Source organism: Nymphalis io, chromosome 3 (genome assembly GCF_905147045.1).
Source record: "Nymphalis io chromosome 3, ilAglIoxx1.1, whole genome shotgun sequence".
Taxonomy (NCBI): Eukaryota; Metazoa; Arthropoda; class Insecta; order Lepidoptera; family Nymphalidae; genus Nymphalis; species Nymphalis io.
In genome coordinates, this window is record NC_065890.1 from 1,592,169 (window position 1) to 1,614,353 (window position 22,185).

Below are 22,185 nucleotides of genomic sequence, written 5' to 3' on the forward strand. Positions count from 1 at the left end.
ATGACTATATACATAAAATATATTTACATATATAAATATACTATTTATAGCTTCTTGAAATTTGGAAGTTGTTAATATGTATCTATTATTGTATAAGTGAAAGTTATATGCTAATCGGATATTGCGTAATTCAAGCTAATTCAAACAATATTTCTTTTTATTATTAAAAATCTATCTTACCAAGTCCGCTATCCATCATAGCAGAGATGTGTGGAGGAAAGAGATGTGTGGTGTATGACCAATAGAAAATCGATATTTCTATATCTTTCCGCTCAGTACAAGAACATGAGATTCGCGCTTGTCGCGTAAATAATAGAGCGGGTGAAACTAAGAAGAACAGCCAATATTATATATACGAATCGCTTTTGCGAAACGCTGCATTTTCCGCGAACATTCCTAACCTCTCCTATCATCCTTATGTGGAAAATATTTATACATTTTAAAATTATAATAATTATAATTCAACTCGTGTTTAAGTTGAATATTTAATAATCGAAACGTACTACTAATAAATAAAAAGTTTTATTTTTTTTATTTGAATGAATATATCATAAAGGCCTTTAAAGTTTCAAGGTGAATGACCTCGGTATGATATATCATTGTTTGCTATGAAAAGTCATATTTATTTGTACATGCTCACGCGCATATGATAAATGTAAATAGGTACATGTTGCACGAGTCGCACGAACGGCTATCCACCTACTTTCACCCTTGAGATGCTGCTCGATGTATCGCATTAATTGATATTCATTATACGCGTAGTTACTTAACTAGATTAAAGAAAGACGCCTTTAGATGATAATAAATATTAACGGCAATAAGGTTTTTTTGTTTTAGTTATTATTAGGCTGAATGTATAATGCCTTGTAGTTTCAACAGAGTATAAAAAAATCACTAAGTTGTATAAATGTTTGTAAATTTTGGTTAGAATCTACTAAGGTAAATTTTCTCAAGTGACATTCACTAATTACTAATAATGTTCACACAGGTAAGTAAATTAGTCGAGTAATGGCGCGAAACCAATCCATAAACAAAACCAGCCTTCAAAAGGTTCCACAGCTGCCAGTTGTTAACCGAACAAATACTTTTTTCAAGCGCTTCTTTTCATCGACACATCACCGACCCCAATTATGTACAGGGAAATCTAATGATGACAATAATGAAGATAATGTATTACTTAAGCGCTTATATAAAACACCTTTCGCTTCTAGATAATAAAAGCATTGTCATTTGTCATTGATATGTGATACACTCATGGTAGTATTCTTTTAATAATGCGATTTAATCTGGTGACAGTTTACAATCATTTTAACGCAACTGTATTGAATAAATTTCATTATATGGTCAACAACTATTGTATATTATAGTAACATGGAATATTCGAGAATTCAGAGAAAGCGAGTCACTTACGAGACTTTCGTAAGGGCATAATAATTCGTAATAGGCATAATTTGCTTTAAAAGTATTTAATCTTAGAAATATCAACACGTGTTGATTGCTCTGTGCAATGCTAATTACATTATTTTTATTAGAAATGTTGTAATTATATTTTTTTAAATTACCGAAATTTATATAACTTTTAATATATTAAAAATGTAATAATAAAGACAGTCATAATTACTATAACCAAATGTTAGCGACCGTTTACATAATACTAACTAGATTGGATTTTAACTGAAGATTGTGTTTATACATCTAGTAACGTAACTAACTGTTTCTGTGTAATATGTCACATACGCGGGGAAGTGTGTATTACGAATATGGCAACACTCTCTAATAAATGTATTTTAGTGTCCATTTTTGGAGATGGCTGTATGTTAAAGGTGCGTTATCGAACAAGCTGGAAGAAACGGTCTTTTTTTATAATACAAGCGATAAATATCGGTACCTACAGCAGGAAAGAATAAAACACGATTACAGACGTGAAAAATCTGAAATACGTTTTCGAGCCATTTTTTTTTTATTAAGCAAATGTATACCGTTATGATGCCATTTTATTAAAAAAATCAATTAAAATTAGCGCAAGTTATTAACAAAACAATTAAGAATAAAAAGTATGTAACACGAATGTATATATATATTTTAGATATGTACGAAATATTTTAGAAAGTTTTTTATGAATTATTTATTTGTCATGTCTGTATACATTGCAAAAACTACTGCAATAAATCTTTGAGAATAGAGTAATTTATCATAACTTCATCATTCGAATAAAATTTTATATAATATATATTTTTTAATTATCATATAAAATTATATTCGAAGATATGAAACAAACTGAAGGCAAATAAATAAAAACTTTAAAATATTAATTAATATTTTAGAGCCTCTGGAATTAACAATTGAAATTTAAAATCAAATTGTATTTATATATTTAAATTTGTTTATTGTTAATATAAGTTATTTTATTTAGCACATTTTTACGTTTGTCGTCTTAACGCAAACTCTCGTTTTGCAAACTACTATTGGTGGTTCCACCATATTGGCGATTGAAGCGCTTAAGTGATCAAAAAATACACTAAACAGAAGTTCAACAGTTTTGTATTATTGATTTTTACCCAAAATCTATTAGCTTTAAAAGCATTAGACTAGCTCATTGATCAGAACGATCATTATTCTGTGAGAACAAACTCTAAAGAAAACCGTTGTGAAATGTCAGAAAGTGATATGCAACATGGTCAATGTTGTATAATATTAATAACATTTCAAGTATACAAGCACCAAAATAGGATAGCACCATAGGTCGATTGTCTACATTTCACGAGTGAGTGAGAATGAATTCTTTAAAAATAGCACTGGAGTACCTAAATTTCTACCACTAGATCAGAAAGACACACATCAGGGCAACCGGCGAAACGAATAAGCTAGAATTTATTTATTCATTGCACATTATACCACAAAAATAAATCACGTAGAATACAAAAAAAGCGATTTTCTTTCCTCAACCATAGGTTTGCAGATTGCAGTTTCTGTAAATTATTTACAGCAATTGAATTGATTGCGTCATTTATGCAATAATACGTAAAAGGGCTAAATAAAACCGCAGTCACGGTTTAATCAAGGAAATGTCGCATACCGCAAGATTCGTTGACACGTAAGTTTGCGTAACCGGGAACCGAACACCTATCGTCGATTTACGTAATCGCGTACTATTTTTATGGTAAAACTTGTTAAGTAAAAGATTAATTTATGTTTGTTTACGGATATTACAGATGACTAATATTCACCTTATTTGAAAAAAGAAACTTAGCTTATATTTATTTAAATTATATTGATTACGATCACTGTATGAAAACGAGACGTATAAATAAGTTTTTGACTCCACGAAGGCAATACATCCTTCCTGCCTCCTGAGCTAGGTTCCTATAATAAAATACCGTTTTTTTTAGCTTTGTCAATTAATATATTTAAATCTTGTATTTAAATAAATAATAGTACATCACAGTTGACTGTCTCGTTGGTCTAGTGGCTTGATGTAAGGTTGCAGACCCGGAGGTCCTGGGTCGGGCGAATAAAAATTTATTGGGTTTTTTTGTTAGAAAATTCTAAGTAGCAGCCCGGGAAGTTGGAAGTGTATACACTCCCGTGCCTCGGAAAGCACGTAAAGCCGTTGGTCCTGCGACTAAACTCTTTTCGGTCGTATCGGATTTCCGTCCCATCGGATTATGAGAGTTGGGGAATAGAGTGCACCTGTGTTTGCGCACACACTTGTGAACTATAATATGTCCTGCGCAGTTGGCTAATCTTTCTTGAGATTGGTTGCCGGGGCCGAAATCGGTCTAGAGGACATTATTATTACTAGTACATCAGTGAACATAAGATTAATAGATTAATAAGATGATAAAATAGCGTGGAGTGATTATCTGTTGATTTTCACAGTGGATATATAAGTTTAAATGTATTTGTAGTATTTAAAAAATGGGAACTAAGATGTTATGTCCCTTGTGCCTGTAATTACACTGGCTCACATACCCTTCAAACCAGCCAGTGTAATTACAGGCACAAGGGACATAAAATCTTAGTTCCCAAGGTTGGTGGCGCATTGGCTATAAGCGATGGTTGACATTTCTTACAATGCCAATGTCTAAGGGCGTTTGGTAACCACTTACCATCATGTGGCCCGTATGCTCGTTCACCTCCCTATTCTATAAAAAAAAAAAGATAAGCATGTAGATCGTTGGCAATTCGTCATTCTGTGGTATTTCATACTTCAGTCCAATCGTCCATAATTCTTGGAATAATTGAAAATTCAACTTATTATAACATCGTTGCGTGTAAATCATTTCTTTAACCTAATAAGTTTCGATTACATCGTTATAATTATTCTTTCATTATAATCACACATGCTATTTAATATATTTAATATATTATATAAAAGAAATTAATATCGTCACCGTTTTTGATGATGAAACAAATTTAATCGTATCGTATCGTATCGTATGCCACAGGACAATCTTTTAGACGGCGAGTGATTTGTGATGTGTATTTTGTTTTTTATTTTAATTTTATATATTATAAAAATTACTGTACATAGCTTAAAAATAAATGAATAAATTACGTTTAGTACTTGTATATTATACTTTAATAGAGATTAATTAAATTTGCATTTACGACGAACTTATTCGATTTTCAAAAAATGAATTGTACCTAAGATCACACCAGTGTTGTCTATATATTTAAAAAAACGTAATAATATGTTCACCTTCTTTCTTCACTGAAGGAGCATCTTTGTTTGGACTCATAATACCGTAATACAACCGAACTGTCATAAAAAGTCGCTCGTATTTAGATGGTGACGATAAAACGAAGCTGTACGAAGATGATTAAAACTTTTTGTTGTTTCTCTCTCACTCTCAAATACCTGTTAATGAAACTCGCACACAGACAAAATGAAACTGCAGGGCTATTCTGTAAGAACAAACTCGACTCATCGCAGAAAACGGTAGTGAAATTTCAGAAAACAAATGGGTCATTGACCATAATAATTATAACATTACTAGAATTAATAGTATATCGCTGTAAGTTGGTTGCAACATTTCACTGATGAGTAATGAAGTGAGTTCTTACGGTATAGCCCTGCTGATTCGTAAACATAACGTAACCTAACATAATGAGTGGGAAAGCAAACTTTCATCGTTTTACGGAAACCGGACTTATTCTCATTCAACTCGCGTACATCTCATCTTTGTTTCCAAACGATTAGAAAATCGACACTGAATGTTATAGAGTTGCATTTGAAGTAGTTAAAAATTTACTTTCATGTGAGAACGTGATGAATGAAACAAATTTCGTTTAAGATGTATATAACTGTTAGCTTAATAAATTAAAAAATATAATAATTGTCTATGGTATTATCTTGTATTTATGATAATATATTTGACAGTACGCCAAAGTGGTATATATGAGTAGGCATTTTACCGGTTGCCCCTATAATATTAAAATTGTTTACCCTTAGAGTATTAATAGATAATTGAGATTAGAGGCACAGTGTGATAACCTATGTTATGAATATTTTTTTTGGTAGCTTTATCGTTTTGGTTGATTCTCTAATGTTCCGTGGACTAACTGTCAACCCAATGAAGTTATACATCCTTATATTCAAACTGACTTTTGAAAACAGTAAATATAGTACTCTAGATTAGTGATGAAATATCTGGTGGATGCGCCATACAAAATATGGAATGTCATTTGATTATTAACTAATGTTTTATGAAAGAATCATAGCTTTGTTTATTAATATTATTTTCTTTTTAATATTTGAATTTTCTTGGTAAATTTCTGTTATGTTAGCGTTTCTTATCCGCGAAGTATTGAGCTTTTCATCACTGAGATGTCATCAAATAATACACGATTAGAATATTAGAAAAATATAAAAGATAGGTTAAAATTACTTCCTTGATATTTAATAAATATGGTATTCTTATACTTTTCTGTTTTATCGTTATCATTTAATTACAGAGTGCATATCATAGGTTGGTGGAGCTAAGCTAATACTATTTAACTCTAAAATGATGAGAAAGCTTATTAAATATTAAAGGAAGCATTTTATATATATTTTTTTAACATAAATTTCTTATTATTGATTTAAAATAATAATAACTTGAAAAAAAAACAAATATTTACAATTTTAAACTAAAATATTAAAAACGGCTTGCTTAAAACTCTTTCACTCTTACGAGATCACATGACCTTTAAAACAAAAGTAAAGTCCAAACGAAACCAAAAGCGGCCGGAACGCCTACTCGCTAGCGCGCCGTGAAAGTGAGCCGTCATGAGACAGTTCGGCGGCATTCCACCACATAACACATCCTGTATGTGCATTTTTAACCGGTACTCAAATTATCATAGACAGTTACGTAATCTTATTAACACATAGATGTCGAAGAAAAACAAAATGTATATAGTATACTAATATTAAAAACTGCTTGCTGTGGTCTCCTTTAATTGAAGGATCACACATACTTTAAAATATTATTCCACGACGTAATGTACTCGTAAGTGTGTATTCTTTGTTGGAGATCCTTAATAAATAAATAAATAAAAAAGGCGAAAGTAACTGTATCTCTGTATGTCTGTATGTCTGTATGTTACTCATTCACGGCTACACCGCTGAGCTGATTTTAATGAAATTTGGTATAAAAGAAGCTTGAATCCTAAGAAAGGACATAAACCTCGATTTCCGTGCCTCGGAAAGCACGCAAATCTGTTGGTCCTGCACCTGAACTCTTTCCGGTCGCCACGGATTTGTCCAGCAAATTATGAATATGACTGCATTTGCGTTACACACTTGTGCACTATTATATATCCTGCATAGTTGGCTCATCTCTGTTGAAAATGGACGTCGTTGCCAAAATTAGTAAGGCGGACATCATAATATGTCCCTCCATAAATTATAAGCAAATATTTTCTTGCATAGTTTTTAACAAGAATATGAAATTAAAAAAAAAAAACGCTTATCAAATAAATATCTAGTAATTTAAAGCGGGTGAAACTGCGAAGCGAATATACTTATGTTACTTCTCCGGCATGTGCTGCGTCTTTTATTATAAGTTTTATGAATATTGGTTAAGGAGTTTTTTTCAGTTAGGCAATATAAAAAAAAACATCTATTAGATAATAGACATAAAAATATCTGACTTAAAAAATATAGTGAGCTAATTAAAAAATACAGTTAACATCTTGTTGAGTTCTAATTTTACTAAACAAGATTTTACTTCGATAATCATAGAAACAGTTCATATAAAATATATTATGTTAGATCTCATCTCTCTGCGCCCGCGCATACTAAAGAATGCACTTTCGTGCTACTGATGCGTCACGAACAGACAAATGTTGCTCCGTGAATTGTGAGAAATAGCTATGTCATCTCACATTCTGTTACAGTCCAGCAAGATCAAATATAAGATAGATAATCTTAAGATAGATCTTTGGATTTTTTTTTATTTACAAATTATTTACAGATGAATATTTCATTTTACGCTTCAATTTAAAAATTTATAATTACATGAATAATGATTACTGAAATAAGAAGTAGTTACGAGTATATAAAAATTATTTGAGCATTTTATCTTATTAAGATTCAACAGTAATATTTATTACATAACATTTAGAAGACATTATTTAGATATTTGTGTTAAGAATAGCACTTTTTAAATATTCTGACGGTAAAACAATACTATATGCTCGTATTTTACTATATATACATATATGTATCTAAGCATGTTTTTCAGCAGTTATAAGAAGACTCTTTCTATACATGTGTATATATCATATAGGGCCTTTATTTCATTATGTTGTATTTGATTAAAAAAAACACTTTAAGCCTAAATCTAATGTAATGTTTAACTGATATACATAACTGATATATTTTTCTTCTCTTTCCAGATAGAAAATGACTTCGATAGAAACAGACAGCCACCACTAGGTCCTACTGGTTTCAACGATCATCAAACGAGATATGGAGTGTCACCTTCATTACAGAACTTCCAAGGGCAACCGAGTATATTGAGCAGTCCAGCGCCCCCAATCCAATTCCCACAGCCAATCTTTCAACAACAACCATATGTTCCGCAGTTCAACAATTTATTACCAACTCAAAACGTTCCAAGTAATGCTCCCATTCAAAACAACAATGGATTTCAGTATAGCCAACCCTCAAACGTAAATCCAATAAACAATTTGGGTCAAATTCAACAGCATCAAAATATACCACAACCGATTCCCACTTTGTCAGCATTTCAAAATAATGGTCTTCCATTAACGCAAAGCGCTCCACAAAGGTTTAATCAGAATCAAAATATTCATAGTCCAATTTCTATAGCGCAGCAGAGGCCTACACAGGCCGCATTTTCACCATCTCTAAGCACTGGTCATAATCCAGCTTTCAGTGCACCCAATCCCATAACTATTCAAGCCGCACCTAATCTAGCGCCACAGAATTTGAACAATCCTCAAATTCCTTTCCAGACATCAATAAGTCAATCGCCATTATATAATAATGGACAATCTGTGTCACAGTTAAGGGATTATTATGAACAACAATCAAAAGAAAATCTAGAAAAATTAAAGGAGCTCCAAGAAAGACAAAGAATTATTCAGAAACATCAAGAGTTTGTTCAGAAACAGCAACAAAAGCAACAAGAGAAAGTAGAAAAATTACACGAAGAATTTGTCAGTAAGCAGGCCACAAAGTCAATACCAAGTTATACGACAACAGAGAATTATGAAGACTTCTTCAAACGTAATCAAGAAAAACGAAGACCCTTACTACCACATGAAACAGATTTGTTCAGGAAAGCTGTTGAACAATATGAAAAGGAGCACCCAACTACAACGACATCTACGACTACAACAACAACAACTACTACAACAGCACGGCCTACTGTGAGGTATAGAACTCGTTCACCGACCAGAACCAGGGCTCCTCCTCAAGACAGAAACAAACAAAAGCTATACAACGAAATTAAAAATCTCCTTGAAGAGAGTGATACAAAAGGTTTTGATGATAATTTAAGAGCCAAAAGCGTAGCATTACTTCAAAAGCCAGATATATTAAAACAACTTAAAGTTGCCTTAGCAGAAAATCCAGAAGATTTTAATGAAAAAAATTTCACATCTCGCGAAATTTCTTTAAACGGTCAAAAGTTTGAAGTTATAAGAACAACTAACCCGAATTTGATTCCAAAAGGAGCAATAGCCGCTGACAGTCCGGACTTAGGTAAGCTGATAACAGCTACTCAAGAACCGCAAAAGGAGAGTCGCATCTCTTTTGACGATTTAACAAAAGGTGTTTTACCACCTGGAGCTAACTTCGAACTTATAAAACAAGCTGACAACGGTAATTTGGAAGAAGTTTCTAAAATACCAAATTCTCTGCAAAATAAAAAGAAAGTCACATTCGTGTTTCTGGAGGAACAAGATGATGGCACATTCAAAGTGAAAGGTGTGAAGGCAAACGGACAACAAACCGAAGAAGGGCCTGAAGTTGAAGACATTTTGAATAAGATAAAGAAGGGCGAAATACAACTGCCAGGACCAACCAAAATTAGTAATAATATTTACACTTCCAGCACCCAAAGCCCTACTATTGCAACAACTGAATACATAGCCGAATCATCACATCACCCGTCAAGTTACACCAGTTTCGTAACAACGTCGAATTACGGTAACTCCGGACATACTAACCCAATACAAACAACACCCTCTTCTACTTATCGTAATTCAATTGTATCATCAACAAGAGCTACTCCCGAGACCCAAACATATGCGCCTACCACACGAGCGACCACTAGTGAAAGATATGTTATCAAATCATCGACTCCGAATTACATTAAAAATAGACACAGCCATAATCAAGCGTCAAGAAATCATGTTCCCAGTACAACTGTAATAAATACAACTCCCATTTATAGAACGACGCCTCAAGATATTGTTGTAATCGGATCAAGTGCAGCCCCGAATTATGAAGAATCTACTGTTAACTTGAAGTATGATAAGAGTGATACACCCGATCTGGTAGATATTTTGAAAGAAAATGGTCTGTTCGCAACAGCTAAATATTTGAAGCAATCAGGCTTGGATGCGATATTAAATGAAACAGGACCTTACACAATTTTCGCACCAACTGACAAAGCTTTCAGGACTTTATTGGTTCAACTCGGAGGACCTGATAGGGCAGAGGAAAAGTTCCGTGACAATCCTAGACTATTGAGTGGGGTGAGTCAAAAGTATTTTTTTTCAACCTGTTACAATAATTTTACTAATTTCATTTTTAAATCTTTATTATCTATTAACCTCATTTTAGTACTACACAGCACTGTACACAGAGTCATCATTGTTATTTTCATGTTCATCATTTAAAATTAAATAAAATGATTAATATTTTATCAAATAATAAAACAACGTCACAAAATGTTTGCTATTATCCCCAGTTGCTACTCCATCACGTGATCCCGGGCGCGTTCGACATCGGCTCTCTCCAAGACGAGATGACAGGCGTCTCGCTCGCCGGCACTCAGCTTCGGGTCAATCAGTATGACATGCACGACGTCGAGTGGAACGAGGTGCGAGTGACGACGATAAACGGTGCTCGAATCCTTGATGATAAGAAGGACATACATATACCACAGGTAAACTATTTGTATACGACATAACTGCTACCCACAAAAAAGACCTAACATAAATCCACGAGACAGTATTTTCATAATATTTTTTTAAATAATAAATTATGTAACAATTTGTATATGTTCCACTTCACACCCAATTCAGCGATGCTTGTCCCGGTGCAAGGATTTGAACTGGGAGTCATCAGTTAAGATTCTCGTCTTCTAACCACTGGGGCAAGAGGCATAACGGCTCTTTTTAAAAAATAGTTCATATATATGACTCAATTTAAATAGTTATTAAATATTATTAATATCACTTTTTCTGATATTCACTTAAATTATTTTCGGAAAGAAACGGTATCTCATCATCAACGGTAAGTCATCTTCATGGTAATCAGAACTCAGAGCGCAGGTAGGCTTCCTGAAATATGTCGAGCGTTATTAGCAAATGAAACCGGAATGGATAATAATAATAATAATAAGAGTACTTATAGTTAATTTAATTATATACTACAGATATCACCTTTCCAGGGCATAGCTCACGCCGTGGACCGCGTGATGTTCCCGCTACCGGTGGGTGACCTCGTCCAGACGTTGCAGGCGGACCGCGACCGACGCTTTACGACTTTCCTAAAAGCAATATACGCCAGCGGCTTCGCGGAAACTTTAGCTGGTATGAATTTTTTCTTGTAGAACGAACAAATCCTTTAAACATAACATGCTATTTAAGATTTAAATAAAATATTTTGGACACTATTTTTATGGTGTTAACTATTTGTACGTGTAGTTAAATTTTAAGAGAATTTCTTAAAATATATCAAATGTTTAAGCGTGTAGACTTTTCAAACAATATAACAATACTAGCTAATAGTATCGGCTTCGCACGGGTATATAAGAAAAATGAATTTTACATAGGATTTGCGTAAGATCCGTTCGTAATGAGCGTCTACGTCGGGGAAGGAGTAACAGTGACAAAAATTTCAAATAAATCGGGCGGGTAGTTTAGGATATTTCGTGATGAGTGGTATTTCGTTTATATATTTATATAGAGTACGATTCTAATTGGAAAAAAAAATATTTTTAATTAGTAGTAGTAGTAGATAATAATAGAAAATTCTCAAAAATTTATGTTTAACCCATAAATAATTGACTGTTAACAACGTGTAACAAATATCACTAAGTTTTCTCGGTATATACGCGTGTGCCGGATGCCATTGCAATAATTAATATCTAAATAGACTCTATATTCTAGATTATTACGACATAACCAGTAGACTAGAGGCCGAGTCTGATCATTATAGAACTTCTTGCAATGCGAGGAAATGTGTGATGCAGGCCAATAACTTACAATGATTTCTCAGAGAGCAAAACGTACACGGTGTTCGCGCCGACGGACGCGGCGTTCGCGCGCGTGTCGCCGGCCGAGCTGTCGCGCTACGCGGAGCGGGCGAGCGCGCGCGCGCTGGTGGCGCGCCACGTGCTGCCCGGCACGCTGTACAGCGCCGGCATGCGCTACTACCAGCTCAGGAACTCCATGGAGGACGCCAAGCCCTTGACCCTGCAGAAGAGCTCTGGTAAGCTGCCCTATGGCCCTATCCTAACACTATCGTAGCCCACAAAATACTTGCACAATTATTGTGGTAGAAAAGTTTCCTGATATTTTATACGACTCAAAAACTATACATTAGTTTGTGTTTGTTACGTTCACGCTACGTCACACTAATGCCCGCTCAACATTAGCGGCGCGAAAGCCATGAAACGCTTTGCGCCTTCGCGGCATATTTTTCGGTCAGAGACAATGCACGAATTACGGCTTAGTTCACGGTCGCGATTCATGAGCGAGTATAGATCCGGCTTAAGAGTTGACGACTCGGTGTGTTACGATAGTCAGTCGAGTCATTGTTATACTATCCACATGTACTTTTATTTTTAGTATTACACAATATATTTCTCAACTTTCATAAATTATTTACCTATTACTTGGACGTTAACTAACAATTACTAAGTGTAAATATCGTCTCGAATATAATTTTGTAATATATCAGTTTTTTTAAAAACAATTTAATCCAACAGGTCGCATCAAAGTGAACAACGCCCAAGTGATAACACACAACATCCCAGCGACCAACGGCGTCATCCACGCCGTGGACACGCTGCTGTAGACCACGTCCCGCCAAATTAGATTAAAGTATATTACGGAGCTACACATTCGAATAAAGTCAAAAAATCTTCATCCTAAACATTCAACAAACAAGCTCCAAGATGGTTAAGAAAAATCTAAATTAATGAAATTGTTTAACTTTTCCTCTTTTCTATGTATACATTTTGTCCACGAGTGGGACATATATATATATAGTATGTATCCAATATTTTAATTTTATATAATAACAACGCCTGTCTACGTTTTGTGACTTGATTCCGTGTAGCGGCTGTAAAGCCACAATTAAAAAATTAAGACTGTAAATATAAAACTAGAATAAGATGTTAATTTATGCAGTTAACTTTTTTTTGTAAATAAATTTTTATCATTATATGGGATTTTAATTAAAAATACAAAAAAAATAATTATTAAATACTTATATTTCAATTAAATTATTACACACAAACTCACATCAGTACAATTTCATAACATCGTGTTATCATAGGCCAGAGGTTAAAAAATACTGAATCTAAAAGTAGGAAAACTTATGATAATTTATAAAAACACAATAAAAGCATTTTTTTCTCAAAAAATAATAATGCAAAAACAATCCGTAATAGAATTTGTCTTATCATTAAAATAAAACATTACATTGACAATTTCATGTGAAATTTATTAAACGTTAAACTAATTTGATTCAAAGATTATTGTTCAAATAATTATTTTAATAAAATTTAAAAAAAAATGTTTTATATTTGCTCAAAATAAAAACAATTTGTGACAATTGTGAAAACACTGGCAACACCATCCCTATAATGTCAAATCATTGATAAGTGTTTAAGTTTGGAACATTTTCAATCTATCATGAACGGAAGTTATATTTAGAAAGCATCAACTTCAAATGAGCTATTTCGTCATCCTTCGCAGCCAACTCCTCTCTGAGCAAACGTATTGTATCGTCTTTATTTTCAGAGAGAGTGTTGAGTTCTTCTAGAAGTTGTGTTGTGTCTAACCGTTTGTTCGGTCGCCTTTGGATCAACTTGCCGATGATGTGAGCGATCTTCGGGTAGTTTGCGGTGAGGTTCGCCGGAATCTGTCCCTTTCGAAGGCCCGTTATAGTTTTAACACGCTCCATGTCCGTGCCGAATGTCTCCACCATCTCCAGAAGTATGATGCCAAGAGAATACATATCACTCTGAAAATGTTAATACAAATGGTTATATAAAAAAAATGTAAACAGATAAAAATAAAACTTTACTATAAATATCGCACCAACTCGCATTGGAGCAGCGTGGTGGAATAAGCTCCAAACCATCTCCTCAAAAAAGGAGAGGAAGCCTTTAGCCCAGCAGTTCGACATTCACGGGCTGTTACGGTACTATAAATATATTCCAGTTTAATTTGTAAATAGACAAAATATTTCGAGGTAAGTGACTTGATATGGTCATACGACGTTTCGATATATTTATTGTCGGGTTTCATGAAAATTTCTTTAAGAATATAATTTAAAACGAAAATTAAACTGTTCCTCATGATGTATAGTTTCTTTTAATCTAATAAAATGCTTATTACAATAAGAGAAATAAATAATAATATTATAAATAAACAAAATATAATATTTGAAGTAAATGTACTTGTTGTTGTAATTATGTTAAAACATGGCAACATTTTTGTATTCCAGAAATTACATAAACAATATATCACGTCTTTAATGCAAACCACAAGTGAATATTGTTTCCAGTAACATAAGCATGAAAATAGTTTATAAACCTAGTTAATAGTTACGTAAAGTTTCAACATTGTTTCCTAGTTCATATTTTAAATCGCAAAAAAAATATAAAGAAACATAATGAAAAATTAAATAAATATTTAAATGGATTTTTATATAGAAAACAATTAAAATTCATCTCACCTTAGGATTGCATTGCCCTTCTAGTTGTTCAGGCGCTGCATACAAATGCGTACCGAGAGCAAATCCACTATGAGATTGTTGCAACGGACAGGCCAAGCCAAAGTCGCCCAGCTGAACGAGCAGACCATTTTCGCTTTGAGCCACGAACACATTGCTGGGCTTAACATCATGATGAATAACCCCTTTCGAATGAATATAATGAAGTCCTCGGACCAGCTGAGTGAACATGTCAACCAATATATCTATACGAGTCCAGGCGACGGGGTAATTGGTATCAGGGAAGGAAGACTCATAACAGTTGGAGTCAGTCGAGTCACTGTGATGCAGAGTAAGATCATCGGAGTTTTTTCTTGAGTGTATCATATGGTTATTGCGCTCGTCTAACCACTGCTTAAGTGTCTGTTGACAGTACGTCATCTGTATATACAAGGTAGCCCATTTCAAGTTAACTCTAGAACAGTTTTCGTATTCTTTGCTTAATAGAAGTTTGCATACGGCGTTCTGCTCGGCTGAACTCGAATCCTCCTCGTCGTCCAACTCTTCGTCAGAACTCACGGTATTGTCCAAGCTGTTCGATCTCTCAAATGATATTATGAAGTCAGATTGGCTGTAGTGCTTAGTTAATTCTTTAGAATTGTAAGTTTTAAATGATTTCATTATGTCAGGATATACGGAAGACTTGTTAGATTCCATTGAAAAGTCATCATTATCAGTGTCCATTTTATATCTCTTTTTCTTCTTCACTTTGGATTCTATCATTGGCTCCAGCCATGCAGCCTTATAGTTGACTATGTTCGGGTGATTTAAACTGGCGATTGTTTTTACTTCAGCCAAATGTGTCATTATGGAATTGACGTCTGAAGATTTGATAAATACTTTTTTTACAGCGTATTCAACGCCATCTAACCTATGTCGCGCTTTGAACACGCTACCGAACCCACCTCCCGCTATGAAGTATAATTCTTCAAACTCCTTGTGGTATCGCGACCACTCCAGAGCTGAAGCAGTGATGGGCCAGGACACTGGGAGAGGAATGGGTATTTCTGAGCCACTGGCTACGGTGACGAGTTGGTAGAGTGCTCTCTGATACTGGCTCCTCATCACTTCGAACTCTCCCATCGAATAAGAATTATCAATTAAATTCATGCTGTGAAGTTTTTCACAGATCGTGTTGTACAATTGGTTGGCTCTGTTGAGGTCCTTTTCGAGTAGTGAACAGAGCTGTTTAACCAGTGATTGTACGAGTAAGCTAATCGGCGTTGTCGCGGTGGAGTTGATAACTTCGATGTGTTGCATACTCTGTTGCAAGATGGACTCATGATGGCTATTGCGGGCTATACCTGGAACACAAAAATGTTTTCATATGCCTTGTGTTCTCATTTATTTATTTATTAATGAATACCAAAATGCTGATATCATCACTTGGTGGTAAGGTTTTGTATAAGCTATCTTGGTACCACCCACTCATCACATATTCTACTTATCAATATTAATTATGAATATTTAAAATAAAAATGAAAAATGAAATTTATCAGACTTGATCCATATAGGAAATAGATTTCAGCCGCATCTTAGCGTTTAATTGGTTTCTTAATAGACTATTATTTAAAAAAAAAACAATCAGTAACCAACCATATTCATAACAAACGATTCAATGGCTTTATCGTAAAAACGTGTCATTGTTACGTTTGCAGTATCGAATTTATATTTTTATTCGGGAAACGATTTATGTGTTTTAATTTTCTTAATATTTTTATATTTCACTTATTTAAAAACTTAGTAGTTTTACAAGAAAATTTAAAACAATCTTACAATCGTCATAGAGGTAAGCTTAATTTTAATTAGTTTTAACTACAATAATCTATGTATAAATAGGAAAAAAAAAATACAATTCAGTACCATTTTCTCGTAACATTTTTTTATTTTATAGTTATTGACTATGGACGAGCTGTGTTTTTTAAAAAAAATGTTAATAAGAGTAGAAAAAAAAACATGGTAAAATTCTCTCTCTCTAAACTCTAGACCACTACACTAGTAATATGAATTATATTGTCTTTTATTATATAATTTAGGAAACACAAATATATATAATTTACTTTTTATACTCACAACAAATATAATTAGAATTGACCATAGTCACGTTAACACACAAAATTATAATTAATATACACGCGAGAAGTTGAAATTACTGTTATTTCAAAATTTATTTTATTATTATTTATTTTATATTAAAAGTATGTTTAAATTGTTTAGCGTCACCAATATTTTTAATGCATATAATAATAAGTATGAACTAAAAATATAGATAAACAATTTTTATTATTTATCATTCACAGATAAACATAGAAAATTCTACAAGTATTTAATGTGGTCTGTGGTTTGTAGTTACAAATTTATTTATCAATTTTGTGAATATAACATTACCTTATATAAATTAATATTTCAGTCAAGTAATTTACGATATAATGTGCGTTGTTTAACGAAGTTATTATACATTTTAACTAAGAAACTTAATAGGTTTTTTTTTTCAGTGATAACCTTCAGAAAGGTATCCGGCTCCCATGGGGCGGACTCGTGTTGATACGCATTCGTGGCCTCTCCCGTGCTGTGCTCAGGCGGAGGTTTTAGTCTAACTTGATAAGGAGTCAATTAAGTTGTAAATAAACAAAAATATATATTATGCATAAGTTAACAAAATACAACATTAAAATCTAATTAATATTTGTATAATTCTTACTATTATTATAAATGCGAACACGTCTTAACTACTCAACCGATCATCATGTTTTGCATACATGTTGTCCGGGGTAAAGAAAAGGACATAAGATACCTAACACGACCTCGTCGCCCCTTAAACGCGAGCGAAGCCGCGGGCGTAAAGTAATCATTCATAATCTAAAATTGAATCAAAACAATAGAAAAACAAAACACACACCAGACTTGGACAACACGTTGTAGGGGCCCCTCCCCTACAACGTGTTGTCCAAGTTTTGTTAATTCGAAGAAAGCAAACCTAGCTTTAAGCAAATATACCTTTAGGAGAAACTATCTAGTTTATTATTTTCTACTAAGACAGTTATTATGCATCCATATTTATTTATTTTCATATACAATGAGAAAGCATAACTTTATTTTTTGTCTGTAAGGTGGTATTGTTTAAAAACGAATCAATATAAGGGATTGAAAAAAGAAGAAACAATAATTAAATAATAGAAAAAGTTATTAAGATTGCTTAGTCGACAGCGACAGCAGTGTCGTAAACTCAAGAGCCCGATCGAGTCGTCGTCGCGCGTAAATACTTAATCTTGAAGAAAGTAATTTTGTACAGTATAATAATTTAAGTATAAGTTAAATATATTATTATTTCTTCAAAGATCTTCGAAAAAACTGAGTCGTCATTTTATATAAAATTAATTAATTTTATAGGTAAGGTACAGGAAACTCCTATATGAAAACCTACGATACGATGTATACAAAATTATTTGCAATAAAGGAATTTTGTATCAGTATGAGTGTATTGTTTATATCGTCGTAAAAAATATGATTTCATACACTGTATGTATCTGTATCTACTACAACGATATACTAATTGTTATAGTAGTCTACCACCTGATATAGAAATAAAGTGAGTTGTCAAACACGAAAAGCCTATAATAAAATACAACACATCTAATATTATCAATGCGAAAGTAACTCTGCTGTGTTACGCTTACAAAGCTACACCACTGAACCGATTTTGATATAACTGGTATGAAGCAAACTTGATAGCCGAGCCCCTACCACGCGGTTTGTGCTATTTGTATTTTACTTTAAGATGAAAACTTTACGTGTATCACTTTCAGTTATTCTTCCAATTATTAGTGATATTAAACCTCATTTTGTCTTTATTCTTTTATAATGTTTAAATAAAGTTTAAAGTTTTTTAGAATTAGCACCATTTAAGTACGACATAATTTACAGGCCTGGTAAAGAAAATGATGTTGCAGATGCATTATCACGCATATATTCCTCAACTCAAGTACATACGACATTAATTTCATTACATGAAACTTTATGTCATCCTGGAATTACAAGAATGGGTCACTGGATTAAAACAAAGAATTTACCATACTCTATTGAGGACATAAGAAATATGACAAGATCTTGTCGTATTTGTTCAGAAATAAAGCCTAATTATGTACGAAATCCTATTCTGTTTTAATTTAATTAAAGCAACAGCTCCATTTGAAAGATTAAGTGTAGACTTCAAAGGACCAATTCCCAGTTATAACGAATAACAACTATATACTGACTGTAATTGATGAATATTCATGTTTCCAAAAAATAAAGTCTTTGTAGTGTCCAAAGATTTATTTTTGTTTTTAATTTAGTTATATCTATTTCTTATATGTTTGTGTGCGAGCAATAAATAAATCTACAGCATATATAACAACATTAAACTTATACTAGAACTTGGTACGACTATATTTAACCAAATAAAATCAACCTTATATTGATTGTTGTGTAATTAAATAGATACCGTTGAACGAAGCAAGACATCTTTTATCAATATAATGTTTCAAATAGTCGATAAGACTATTGTCTTTATCAAACACCTCAATGTTTTTTATTATTGCATCACACCACACATATGTATGAGGACGGTATTGCATTGTAAGATAGATTTTGTCCTTGATATTTATATATTTATTTGACTCAGCCAATACTTTGTGTTTTATTTGAAGTGTTTAAGCAATAAAATTGAACAGATGACCTGTCCAAGTATGTTTATCATGTAATAAGTTTCATTAAAATTGTTGCAGCACTTTTTCAAGACAAATGAGCAACTATGTTACCCATTGATGCAATACAGTATAAATATTAATATAATCCACTTCAAATCATGAAATCAATGTTCTACAATTGATTAATTCTTGATTTACCGCATTATACTGATAAGATATAATTATATGCACTTGAAACGGTATCACTCATGTGCACTGAATATATGATTCACTATAGAATTGATGCAACCACGCATGTTGCAGCATGCATGCATAGGTTACTTAAAACTACATGCATTTCTGTGTTGTCGAGGCCAATTTCGTCAAGTGACTTTTGAGATAAGAAATGAAGGAAAAAAAAACTAAATGTCAGTAAATAGTAAACTAATTACTGTATTATTTCTATGAAGATTGGCCGGTTGTAAGGCCCGGCACAGGTGTTATACACTACATTTATATAAGTTAATTCCCTATGCGGCTTCGCCCATGGAGGTGTTATTCCTGACTACCAAATTGCATGATGATCGGTTGAGTAATTAAGACTTGTAGGAGTATCAAACAAACTCATTTTGACATTTAAAATATTTATAAGGATTATGTAGGTATTGTTATTAAAAACCCTATCTGCATTCTACTAATAATATAAATGCGAAAGTTTGTGAGAATAACTATGATTGGATTTTGATGAATATTTAGAGATTCCGATAGATCATTAATAAAATTGGGGTTGTGCCCAATCTCCAAAGCTGTAAACAAACTCTGGCTTAAATCAGTTTTATTTTAATGTATGGAATTAGTTTTGGGAGTAACTGTAAAATTGGAACGTATATTTAAAGCTCATAAGAGATATAGTGAGACATAGATACATATTCTTGCATCCAACACAGTATGTCAGTAATATTTAGCAAAAGCAAATAAGTTATTCTACCAAAACTTTACTATGTACTACCAAACATAGTATAAATAAAACTTTTTAATTATTATATTATCAGTTACTTATATTTTATTTTAGCAAGTGATAGCAAGTTTTTTATTTTTTCATTTTATGTATTTACTTCAATTTGGGTGTAATGTTATGTAATTTTTATTAACTGCTCCTTTTGTTACATTTACATTCAGTTGTCGTAATAGTTAAAACATTTATTCATAACAAAATCCTTAGACACCTTTATGCTAACATGTTTTAACGACATAAATGATTATTATTATTTTAAACAATAAAAAGAGGATAATTATATAAATCTGTTGTTTAAAGTACAATACGAAAAGCTTATCATTATGTGTGATGTACAGACCAAAACATATGAGTAATTAATAAGGCTAATAAGTAGGTATGTATGATGAACTTTTAATATTTTGACTAATCCAATTATACAATTTATTTGATAACAAATGAAAGGTTTTATATGTGATGCGTTTTATATGTTCACAATTGAACATAATAATGTCCTCCAGACCGATTTCGGCTACGGTGGATATTCTCAAGAGAGATTAGCCAACTATGCAAGAGATATTATAGTGCACAAACACAGGTGCACTCTCTATTCCCTAACTCTCATAATCTGATGGGACAGCGATCTGACATGACTGGAAAGAGTTCAGGCGCAGGACCAATGGCTTTACGTGCTTTCCGAGGTACAGGAGTGTCCACACTTCCAACTTCCAGACTCCGGGCTGCTACTGAGAATTTTCTGACAGAAAAACCCAATAACTTTTTATAGGCCCAACCTGGGAATTGAATCCAGAACCTTCGCGTCTGCGGCTTTACATCAAGCCACTAGACCAACGAGACAGTCACAATTGAACATACAAATCTACTAGCTGCCCACCCCGGCAGAATAATGGTTCCACATAAAATGTTTATATGGTTAATATATAAGCATATTTAGTGGCTATTTAGTTTAGTATTTAGTTTATTTGGGGTTGGTGTTTGTTTATGAAGGCATAGTTTATCTAATTTTTTCATTATTCCCATTTCCTTCTCTCGACACATCGGATGTATTCAAGTAAACATAAAATAATGTGGTTATTTTTATAAGTTAGTTTATTAATGTGTAATAAATTTCTATTTTACTATATTTATATATTATAACAATGTTCGGTAAATACCTTGATCAAAAGATTTAACGGTAGCCAAGGCTTCCCACTTATCATGTTTCTTACTATCCATTGCTAAATACGTAACTTCTTCAGTGGCCTAGATGTTGTATCCACGATTTTCTTTCATTAAAGTCTCTGGTAATCATTATAAAGCCAAGATGATCTTGTACAGCGAATTGTAATTGTATGAAGACATTGTAAACCGGATAAAAATATTAATGATTATTGAACAAGCAAATTACACATACACATAACAAATATTGCACACCTTTTACAAATACAATATATTATTATACAAATCCACAGACAATTAATACAACCATAAACAGAAAAAACAGACGGATAGATTGACATTGCCAACAGATAAGACAGTTATTCATTTATTTTCTTTTAAATAATCTTTATATCCTAAATTAATACGTAATTAGAAATTAAAATTGTCGTGATTATATAAATCTGAAATTTTAAAATATACGATATACACATTAAAAATACAAAGTTAATTATAGAATAAAAAAATAATGTAAAAAAAATTGAATATTTACACAAGTAGCTTTAAGTACAAGTAGCTGATTTAAATAAAAGTCATATATCACATATTTAAAAATCACAAAAATCAAGAAACTGTAATAAAATTTTTGCCTAGAGGTTCATCTCAGACAACTA

General features: G+C 32.6%; 2 protein-coding genes across 2 annotated transcripts; one reads left to right on the plus strand and one right to left on the minus strand.

The window, feature by feature from the left end:
- The first annotated feature begins 976 nt into the window (after positions 1–976).
- LOC126781090 (uncharacterized) lies at positions 977–12,782 on the plus strand. The gene is made up of 6 exons (XM_050505911.1): positions 977–988; positions 7,885–10,215; positions 10,431–10,628; positions 11,136–11,277; positions 11,966–12,178; positions 12,678–12,782. Exons 1-6 carry the CDS (start codon positions 977–979, stop codon positions 12,764–12,766), a joined length of 2,985 nt encoding a protein of 994 aa, XP_050361868.1. The 3' UTR covers positions 12,767–12,782.
- Positions 12,783–13,164: 382 nt separating this feature from the next.
- On the minus strand, positions 13,165–21,812 carry LOC126781301 (eukaryotic translation initiation factor 2-alpha kinase 1-like). The gene is made up of 3 exons (XM_050506227.1): positions 21,529–21,812; positions 14,657–15,996; positions 13,165–13,939 (listed from the first exon to the last, which is right to left on the minus strand). Exons 1-3 carry the CDS (start codon positions 21,587–21,589, stop codon positions 13,607–13,609), a joined length of 1,734 nt encoding a protein of 577 aa, XP_050362184.1. The 5' UTR covers positions 21,590–21,812; the 3' UTR covers positions 13,165–13,606.
- Positions 21,813–22,185: the final 373 nt, after the last annotated feature.